Source organism: Scylla paramamosain, chromosome 11 (genome assembly GCF_035594125.1).
Source record: "Scylla paramamosain isolate STU-SP2022 chromosome 11, ASM3559412v1, whole genome shotgun sequence".
Classification (NCBI taxonomy): Eukaryota; Metazoa; Arthropoda; class Malacostraca; order Decapoda; family Portunidae; genus Scylla; species Scylla paramamosain.
Genome location: NC_087161.1, coordinates 29,103,523 through 29,115,016, shown reverse-complemented (window position 1 = coordinate 29,115,016; position 11,494 = coordinate 29,103,523). Strand labels below are relative to the sequence as shown.

The 11,494-nt window shown below is 36.2% G+C and overlaps 1 protein-coding gene across 12 annotated transcripts in view; it reads right to left on the bottom strand.

The window, feature by feature from the left end:
- Positions 1 to 1,587: 1,587 nt before the first annotated feature.
- LOC135105251 (phospholipid hydroperoxide glutathione peroxidase-like) overlaps positions 1,588 to 11,494 on the bottom strand; it is a 10,923-nt gene continuing 1,016 nt past the window's right edge. For 6 of the 12 annotated variants that reach the window (XM_064013472.1, XM_064013465.1, XM_064013471.1 and 3 more), the window contains exons 2-6: positions 7,954 to 8,018; positions 5,318 to 5,391; positions 4,823 to 4,967; positions 4,288 to 4,518; positions 1,588 to 2,257 (exon numbers count right to left, since the gene is read on the bottom strand). In XM_064013472.1, coding sequence (XP_063869542.1) covers positions 2,222 to 2,257; positions 4,288 to 4,518; positions 4,823 to 4,967; positions 5,318 to 5,391; positions 7,954 to 7,956 — 489 coding nt within the window. In that variant the 5' untranslated portion in view covers positions 7,957 to 8,018 and the 3' untranslated portion in view covers positions 1,588 to 2,221. Of the gene's footprint in view, positions 2,258 to 3,882; positions 4,519 to 4,822; positions 4,968 to 5,317; positions 5,392 to 7,953; positions 8,019 to 11,494 lie in introns of those variants that run through there. The other 6 variants (XM_064013467.1, XM_064013464.1, XM_064013466.1 and 3 more) reach the window with 1 other exon arrangement.

The window sequence follows — 11,494 nt, the reverse complement described above, 5'->3', positions numbered from 1 at the left end:
CTATATGTACTTATCTAATGTGAATCTGTTTCAGAGCCTTACATTTATGCAAGTATTTTATGGCGTATAAAAATGCATGTATTTTGGAAGGGATATTACAGAAAATATATCTATAGAAGGCCAAAAATAGACATATCTTGAGACAACAAATACTGCTAGTAATACCTCTTCATACATCCCTCCAATATTATATCATAGTTTTACAAAATGATTTTATTCCACTGAACTCTTGCCTCAAATTAATTAATTAATTTATATTATTATTATAATTTTTTTTTATTTATTTATTTTTTTAATGAAAAGGGGATGAATGAAGGCTAGGATGATACCTCCTCCTTTTAATATTTGGGAACCGTTACTCTGAATGAATGTCCTTTCTACCCTCAGCCCCATGCACAAGTGGTCCCATGTGAGTGAACAAAATGCCCACAAGTCCTTCTAGACTCGAGAACCTATCACAAATATGCTAAAAATTGCCACTCTTCCTCACATCAAGTTGACCAAATCCTATGCACCTTTTAATATTACCTGATGCTTTATTCCATCCATGCACTCCCAAAATTTCCCTTTCCCGCTTTCCTACCATTCTCCTCATACTAATTAAGTGCCATCCTTCCCCTCTCATTACTGTCCTTGGACACAGTTATATAATCCATCAAAACTTGATCCACTACCTTTCCACTTACTTGGTCATCCAAGTATGTACCTTTGATTAATAGATATACTTAAGCATATACTTAGCGAGTTTCACTAATGGCTATTTACAATCAGGTACATGCTATGATTACTCAAAATGGTCCTCTTTGGCTGAGACATGCTTTGATGTAGTCTAGCTGTAAGTTACCAGTATCTTCACTTCTCATCCCTTTCACTGATAAAATTTGTAACTCATTTAACTTTGTTTTATTTTTCTCTCCCAGTGATCAGAACTATTTCACCAACTGAATGTGAAGTCATCTCTGGAACTATAAAAATCAATGGAGGCTAACCTACCCAATTTCAAAGCCATGCTCTGCATCCTCCTGCCTTCTATGTGGCAGCTCATAACAAAAATTATTTGTATTCTTCACATAAGCAGACAAATAATGCATTACTTATTAACAAAAATAATAGTTGTTATCCCTAGCTTTTCAAGCTCCCAGGGTGCTTGGAGTATACAGTTTGGTGGGATGTGAGGGTGACACTCAGGCTATCATTCTGTCTCCACTCACCAGCAGATGATGTCTGGGTTCTCCAGCTTGACACACAATCCATTCATGGATTTTTTTTCTACTTTTATGTTACCCTGACAATATCTGCAACCTCCATCTGATCCCACTACATCTCTTCACTCAGAAGCCAGATGCATTAATTAAATAAGAATCCACCTAACATGAATATATTAACGAAAGTAAAGCCAAGAATGGTTTTACATGGTAGTGATGAATGAGGAGTCTAAATTGTAACAGAATTCCCAGTGTTGAATCCTTAAGCATGCACATTTCAATTCTTAGATTTCATCTAAGGATTATCCAAACCAAAGTCCATCAACATTCTATCCCAACTTCCACCAACACATATTATAGATAAGGAGAGAAGTACATCTACTTACACTTTAGTTTTATTGATGTTTACTGTACAAATTCTACTTAATGGAAAGAAACTGAGGAAACTGAATGGCAAGGATTCTTACTACAACATACAAAATATGTCTGCACCATACCACAGAAGGTAGTACGCACATGAGCATATGAAAAAACAATAAAATAAGATTAACAAATAATTAAATAAATAATGAATAAATAAATTACAAAATAAATAGATAATAAATAACAACACACTGATAATAATAATAATAATAATAATAATAATAATAATAATAATTACAAACAATTACAATAACAAAGTAGATGAAAATGGCCAGGATTAAAGAGCTGCCTTACAACACAAACGACTAGCATTACCTGCAGTGGGGAGTCATACATGGCACATGAAGATGAGCCCTGAATACATGTGGAGGTCGTGCAGCTGATGTAGAGACGTGACAGCAGAAACTGAACAGGTCAAGAAGAGAATAACACTTCCAGTCATTGGGTCTTGGCTGCCAAGGTTGCCCACAGACCTTCATAAGGACTTTTCTCCGCCTTCTCAGTCCCTGCTGCATCAAGAGGAGGCTGGGAGGAAGTGACCAGCCTGCAAACCTGGCACTCCCCCCTTCATCCCTGTCTTGGAGTCTCTGCCATTATAACAACTTGACCAGATCCTTCTCAATGGTTGGCTGGAGAGAGAGAGAGAGAGAGAGAGAGAGAGAGAGAGAGAGAGAGAGAGAGAGAGAGAGAGAGAGAGAGAGAGAGAGAGAGAGAGAGAGAGAGAGAAATTAATTATAAACAATCTGTGAAAATAAAGAGTTGGCAAATTTTGGCCTTTCATCAAGTAAAGAGAAAAATACAAGTAAAACTATCTCCAGAATAATGAGATTATATACACCCAATAATTTTTCATGATTTCTTGAACAAGTGTCTGTAAGAAGCTTGACCAATTCAACAATTTACAGCAAGAGCAAAACAGTTCATAAATACACTACAATCTAGCTACCCTCTCAAGTATATAGACATCAATATTACTGAATCTACAATATCTTTCAAGTATATGGCATACTTTTATCTCAAGAAAATAGGTTTTAGAATCACCCAGCATCCTAAACGATTCCATGACAAAATTGCATCTGGTGAAGCAAGGACTTTACCAGATACAATTTTCTGGTGATCAGTCTTTAGGCTAGGGAATGTAAATTTAAAGGTTTCAATCTCTTTTCATAAGGAATACTTTTCATCCTTCATACCTTTTCAACCATTCTCCTCTGTCCTGACTCTAACAGCCCTATATCCTTTCTACAGTATAGGGAGCAGAACTGCATACCACAATCTAATGAGGTCTGATTAGTGCTAAATATAACTTCAGTATTACTTGGGACTCCTGTATTTTCATATATTGATTTGTTTTATAACCAATGCACTGCTGCTGCTGTTACTGCTATTACCACTGATTAGTGCCAAATATAACTTCAATATTACTTGGGACTCCTGTATTTTCATATACTGATTTGTTTTATAACCAATGCACTGCTGCTGCTGTTACTGATATTACCATTATCATCTCCTTCCATGGCATTTTATGCAGCATTCATGTACTACACACACACACACACACACACACACACACAATATATATATATATATATATATATATATATATATATATATATATATATATATATATATATATATATATATCTATATATATATATATATATATATATATATATATATATATATATATATATATATATATATATATATATATATATATATATATGCAGCAAAAATTCCTGTCTTTTAGCATTCAATGTTTTGGAAAACCTAATGTTTCAGCACTTGCAAAATGGTCAAATTCCAAAAGTTATCTGATCTTTCAGCATATTTCCAAAAAGGTTTTGACATGTGGCAAGTTTGAAGCCGGATGCCATGATCACCTGTCATCCTGTGCTGGTTGTACTGCTAGCTACAGCACTCATGGGTACCATGGTGTGAGTGGTGGTGTCTGTGAGAGTATTTTTGGTATAAACTTAGAATAAATTAATAAAGTACTAGACTGAGGAGAAGAAAGAAATATTAGCAATTCAAAAACATAATAGTCACAGAGTAAAAATGTAAGAATATGAGAATTAATTGCTTGTGTTTGCATTGCCACATTTGTCTTTCCACTCTGTCTTTGTGAATGAATATTCACCAGTGATTGAGGAGCAGAATGACCAGATCATTTGAAGTGTGACAAATCTTGCTGCTCTGGAGACAAACGAGGAGGAGAGTGAGGAAGAAGAAGAGGAGCCAGACAAACTTTGGTAGGAGTACACTAGAAAGAATCTTGTTTATTGGAATGCAAACTGGACTGCATACAGTCTGGATTTAGTTCATCCTTACAGTAAACTTTTATTATTTGTTTGCTAAAAATATGCCTTGAAATGTTTGTGATTTCTATATAAATATGCCTTGGAGACATTAGATGTGTTTTCTGTAAATAAGTAATAAACAGTAGCCTATGTTCTCATTTACTCATTGCTAATATAGCTGATGAAATTCACATCTTATCTTAGGGATATTCAATGTTTCAGTACCTGTTCAGCCCTGCAAATGACAAGACAACACTTTTACTGCGTGTTTATGTATGTATAAATGTATGTACATACGTATATACATATGCGTGTGTGTATGTGTGTGTGTGTGTATTATCCCTATCACACACACACACCTTGGGATTGGTCTGTGGAGAGTAGCGGGACACGGGATTACCACTGCGGTCCACCAAGAATTTAGTAAAATTCCACTTGATGAAGTTGCCGAGCATCCCACCCTGTTTGGTCTTCAAGAAGTCCCAAAGAGGATGAGTATCGCTACCGTTCACCTTTACTTTGGAAAACATGTCAAACTTCACCCCATAGCCCTCAGCAAACTTCTTTATCTCCGCCTCTGTGCCAGGTTCCTGTATTTGACAAAAGTAAAATCAACTGATTACAAATAATTTGCTCTTAACCTCCAGATTTACAAACAGGTGATGATTTAAAACTACTACAAGTGTGTGAGACACTTGCCTCTCCACGGTGAACACAGTGAGAAGATGGAGCAGCTCCAATGCTTTACTTTTGGACAGAAGTGCTCAATAATGAAAATTATCTTACTACTAAAGCAATGGTTTAAAGGGCTGTTCACTTTTTAAATTTATTTATTTATTTATTATTATTATTTTTTCTCACCAAGAAATTTTTGTGACAAGTCAACATTCTTACCTGGCCTCCAAACTGATTGCAGGGGAAGGCCAGGATGCTGAGGCCCTGAGGCTCATACTTCTTGTGAAGCTGCACCAGTTCGGTGTAGTTCACATCAGTCTTGCCTCATTTGCTTGCAACATTGACTACAATACACACCCGATCCCTGGAAGAGAGTAAAAGATGTGGCGGTAAGTAGGGAATCAAGCTTTTAAATGAAGAGGAAAAGGATGCAAGAATTTGTTTTCATATAATTATCTTCTGAACAAACTGGGTGACAACTTGAATTTCTTCGGAAGTATCAAGACACCTCAGAAACAAAACTGGTTCACTCTTGGTTCTTATCCCTTTGTTTCTTTTGAGAATGGCACTGTAAGCTGTCCTCTTTTTCTTTTAATCCTTGACAGATTTCCCTAAAACATTAAATCTTTAATTTATACACATTTCATAATCTTTCATTTATACACAATCCAAAGTATGAAGGCTTACAGGATTACTAACCAGACTGCTACTCACTTATATTTTTCCATGGACACCTCATTGCCATCTATGTCCACAGCACTGAACTCATAGAAGGAAGGACCAGCAGCCTGGAAGAGTACAGAATTTACATTAAATTCATGGCAATATAGCCATCCCTGTATAACTTCAGCAGAATATCTACTATAATACACAAATATCTTTCCCAAATATACAAACTCTTTCCTTAATGTGTACAGTGACCCCCTGTCATCCACTGGGATTACTAGGTAACAGACACACCCATGGATATGGAAAATCTATGGAAAATTTCTGATCCCTTTTAAGAACACCCCTGAACTCCCAAAACCTTGTTTATGTAAAGAATAATTGCATAAATGGTTACATTTTATTATCAATAAAACAAAAAAAAAGTGATGAACACAGATAGGTTGGCTCTCATTGCCTCCCCTCTTGATTTGGATTTGTGGTTGGCAGCAATCCACAAAAATGTTAAACCATGGAAACTGAAACTGGTTATCAAGGGATGACTGTGCAGCAGTACCCCTTGACAAACAGTGTTCAACAAGCTACTTTATGTCAAACAATAGGTTACCAATAAATCTAAGTTTCCATAAGTAACAAATACTGTGCAGACATATTTTTTTTTTCTTTAATGCAGGAGGGAACACTGGCCGAGAAAAAAAAAAAAAAAAAAAAAAAAAAAAAAAAAAAAAAAAAAAAAGCCCACTGAGATGTTAGTCCCAAAAAAGGGTCCAAACCAATAGTAAAAAATTGAAGGATAAATGTCTTGAAACCTCCCTCTTGAAGGAATTCAAGTCATAGGAAGGTGGAAATACAGAAGCAGGCAGGGAGTTCCAGAGTTTACCAGAGAAAGGGATAAATGATTGAGAATACTGGTTAACTCTTACATTAGAAAGGTGGACAGAATAGGAGTGAGAGAAAGAAGTAAGTCTTGTGCAGCAAGACCGTAGGAGGAGGGGCGGCATGCAGTTAGCAAGATCAGAAGTGCAGTTAGCAGTAGAAGACAGCTAGAGATGCAACATTATGGCAATGAGAGAGAGGCTGAAGACAGCCAATTAGAGGAAAGGAGCTGATGAGATGAAAAGCTTTTGATTCCACCCTGTCTAGAAGAGTGGTATGAGTGGAACCCTCCCAGACATGTGAAGCATACTCCATACATGGAGGGATTAGGCCATTTACTATATTACAGCCAAAGTGGATATAACACATGGGCAGGTTCCACTAACACCTCACATTAGATGTGATTCATGTTATGAGTTGTAATGAAAGCAATGGAAGAATATGACTATGGTTCCAACCTAGATGAGACCCCTAAAAATATTAATATTTCCAGACTACCTAGAACATGTAATCAATTTTAAATATATAACTGAAAGTAAGAAATTGATAAGGGTTTATGAATAAAAACTGGTACAGTACAGTAGCAATCACTAAAAAAACATGCCAAACCAATGTTTGCACACATACCTGAAGAATGCTCACTGTTTATATCACCTCTTAAGGCCCACCCAATCTTCATATCTCCCCCAGTTAATGTTGTTCACACAAGTATTCACTATACTATTTGCATACAAACCTATGGGCCTCATCACTAAATGCAAGTAACAAACAATGGTTCTGTAATGGTATCAGTAGGGGTAATCTCACTGCTGCAGGCTGACAGAGCATTGCATTGTTGCCAAGCACATGAGGACAAATCAGTTGCTATATTGGCATCACTGAAGGTGACTGGGGCAATGGTAGCTTGCTCCCTCCCCCCAACACTATTAACCTAAACTGGTGTACAGACTTCTCTGTGGCTTGCTTCGCCCCGTCCCCCACAATAGGGTTTTGAGTCCCTTGTGTTACAGATGACCAAGGCAAACTGACCGCCTGTGTTGGACTTGTTTCACGTCAGCATAATGTGCATTAATGGCATCCTGCCTATACTTGCAAGGTTTCCTTTGTGTTTGTTTATGTTGCACACATTCAATTCAGGAATATTTAAATGCCTTGTGTGAGTTTAATGATATTCTTGTGACCTGAAAACTAGGAAGTGACACCTTGCACTTATCTATTTCCATCTTATGAATATCTACCAATCATGAATCACTCTTTGTCCTGCCTGCCACAGTATCCTCAAATGACTGCTGCTTTTTTTCATTTACAATTTACATTTTTTTTTTTCTCCTGAGTTTCCTGTACTCCCAAACCCTCACTGTATGGAAAGTGGTGGTGGTGGTGTGCTGCCTGAAAGATGCAAGTTGAAAAGTGTGCGTGGAAAGACTACATAGTGCTAAAAGGTAAAGGAACAACATGAAGAACATAATGCATAAAAAGAAGTGTGGCTGACTAGAACATCATTAAGCTCAGAAAGCAAGGAAGCCAAACACATTGTGTGACAGCTGAATGCAGAGCATCTTTATGACAAGCATTTTTCAACATGATTTAAATTCTAGCAACAGGATAGAAACAATCCCAAATTAAAAAAAATAATAACTCATATTGAGGCTTAATTTTTACTACAGTGAATTAATATCCATGTAATTTCTAACTTGCATTTTTCATATTTTAGCATAAGCATATTTGGTACATACATCTAGGTAAACAAGTATGTAAAGCCAAGCTGTCAACTCAAAACATCAGAATCACTGACTGAACTTACTCACCATGACTAAGGGTCTTGTGTAGGATATTAGACCTGCTCCTCCACCCAATGCCAACAAGCTCTGGGCTGCAAAGAGAATGGCTGAGAGTTAATCTACAATAAGACTCACTGGATTGGGTTTGCACCAGTACATTGTGAGGGATGCAAGCTGGGGTTAAGGGGGACACCAGTATCATCAATGAGGTAAGGGAAAGGAAGGAAAAACATGCTAAAGGAAATAACAGACTAAGAAAAAATAAATAAATAAATAATAATAATAAAATAGAAAATGAATAAATAAAAATAATAGATTAATTTAACAAAACACTCATTTCTCTTAACAGAACACAAATAAAAGAACACTACCACAGAACATATTCACTTGTCTCACAGTGCATACTTGCAGTGGTCGGCCTCTCACTCACAGCACAGGACATATTCACTTGTGTGATTGTGTACACATGCAGTGATCGGTTCCTTACTCACAGCATAGGTGAAGTTCACTGTCTTTTTCATTAAGCAACATGAGTGATTAATAATGTCTTGTGTGGTGACATGCATTACATGACAACACTACTTATTGAACAGCATAATTTAGTGATTCACAAACTGTGTGCCATGACTATAATCAAAGTGTGCAGCTAATTTTCCTAAATAGTATGTGTTCTTAAACTTGTGCCTTTTAATAGGACTGCACTATACTGACTAAAGGATAGTTTTTATATGCTCAAGAAAGACATGTCTTTGGTGTGCCACTCAGCAACAAAATTTGAGAGCCACTGGCCTAGCTAGTGCATCACAGGAGAGCGAACAAATGACTTTCTGCTCCAATGAGAAACAGCTGGACACACACACACACACACACACACACACACACACACACACACACACACACACACACACAGGTGTGCTTCAGCAACTCCAGGATGTAGACACACCACAGACCACCCACTAAACTGACAGAAGTGTGTTCAGTGCAGCCACTGCCAAACACTTGTATTACATCCTCATAACACTCTCTCTCTCTCTCTCTCTCTCTCTCTCTCTCTCTCTCTCTCTCTCACACACACACACATGTAATGGGTATACATCAATCACAAAATGACCAAATATAGATATGGAGACTAGCTGAAGTCCTGTAAAATACAACTGGGGTAAACCTCACACACACACACACACACACACACACACACACACACACACACACACACACACACACACACACACACTTAGCCAATCAAAAAAACCTCCTCACCATGACTTGGTCATCACTAATCTGAATGACTTTGGAAAAATATTAATTACTCCCTTGAATACTTTGCTTCTTGGGCTAAGTTTTTCTTAGCACTGATATTTGCAGTGGATTTCATACAACCAGACTACCAGTGATTCTATGGCTGTCATAATATATCAACTTCTCTACTTGTTTCAATGTTTAGGTGCTGCATCTGATTATCCTGAAGCTTACCACATACTGGATGGCAAAAAAAATTTTAGTATTAGTGGTCCAAGCATTATCAGTACTTAACATGCCTCATACAATAAAAAAAAAAAAAAAAAAAAAAAAAAAAATCAAATCAAACAAATAAGAACCACTGTTTTCTTCAATTCAGCATGAAGTACATGGGTGTCTACAAGTTGGATCTGCCAGGGTCAATTACCTTCACGTTACTATTTGAAGTGAATGAATTTTTGCGTAAAACTGCAAATATACAAAATAATTTAGTGCTCTTATGAACATTCTGTAGACATCTCTCATGGAATGCCTTCTCACTTATGCACATTTCCCACCATTCATATAATAGCAGAGAATGAAATTTGATCATCATAAAAACATGGCTGGCTACTACACTGGTGGGGATGAACATAAATACATACATACATAATTGAAAAAAAAAAATAAATAAATAAAAAATAATAAACAGATTTGTACTACTGCAAGTCTACAAGATTTTAAAACTTCTCGGATAATACTAAACAACCAAGATTTCTCAAAGCACTTATGACACAATGTAATGAATTAGTAATAAAAGTAATGGATTTAGAAGCAGAAGTAATGGGTTTTAGAAACAAAAGTAATGGGTTTAGAGGCAAAAGTAATGGGTTAATAACAAAAGTAATGGGTTTAGAAGCAAAAGTAGAGTTTAGAAACAAAAATAATGGGTTTAGAAGCAAAAGTAATAGGCTTAAAAACAAAAGTAATGGCTTAGTTATAAAAGTTATGTGTTACTATTAAAAATAATGGGTTTAGAAGCTAAAGTAATGGCTTAGTTCCAAAAGTAATGTTATTAATAAAAGTAATTGCTCAGCAACTTCCTGGTGAACCAATGTTTATCCTGAACAAAAGTAATAGGCTACAGAAGTAATGAGTTTTAGAAGCAAAAGTAATGGGTTTAGAAGAAAAAGTAATAGGTTAATAACAAAAGTAGTGGGTTTGGAAGCAAAAGCAGAGTTTAGAAGCAAAAGTAATGGGTTTAGAAGCAAAACTAATGGGCTTAAAACAAGAGTAATGGCTTAGTTATATAAGTTATGGGTTAGCACTAAAAATAATGGGTTTAGAAGCAGAAGTAATGGCTTAGTTCCAAAAGTAATGTGTTATTAATAAAAGTAATTGCTCAGTAACTTCCTGGTGAACCAATATTTATCCTGCTGACAAGTAATAGGTTAGTAACAAAAACACTGGGTTAATAACACGTTGGTTACATAGAAAAAAAAGGGGCCACAACAGACCTTGCAGTCCTCACAAGGTGACCTAACCTAGAACTACTAAAGTGATAGTAGAAGAAAAGAACAGCAAAGCAGAAAGCTCTCTCCCCACCCTCCACTCCCTTTGGCATAAGCTGTACAGAAAAACAGGTTGGAAATAAATACCTTACAGGGTTAGAGAAAGAAAAACCCAAGGGAAATTTTATAGATAAAGAAAGAAAATAGATGAAATGAGATGCCCCCCTTTTCTGGAGGCAAGAAAGTTAACCTCTTACAAACAAATGCTGTCAGCCACAGATTGGAGGCAAAATATTTGTCAAGATGGCATTTAAAAGTCTCTATGGTATTGCAGTCTATCACATCTCAAGGAAGCTCATTCCACAGATTAACTACATGATAGAAAAACATTATTTCTTGATTCATGAGAGTTGAAGGATTTCCCAACAATTTTGCAACTGTTTCCTTGCATGTAATTTGAAATATTTAGTGCAGTCCATGTTATCGATGCCTTTGATGATTTTAAACACCTGAATTAAATCACCTCTTAGTCTTTTTTATTCTAATGGGAATAGATTTAGTTCTTTAAGATGCTCTTCCTCTGATTTGTTTCTTAGACTTGGTATAATTTTGTTACTCTACACTGAACTCGTTCTAATTTATTGATGCCTTTCTGGTAATAGGGGCACCATGTTTCAATGCAATATTTTAAAAGGGGATGGACTGAAGCATTATACAAAGTGAACATTGTATTCTTAGATTTATATTCAAAAGATCTGCCGATTAAACCAATTTTTTTTTTTTATTGTCTTCCTTACAACTTCTGAACATTGCTGGCTAGGTTTTATACTACTCGATAT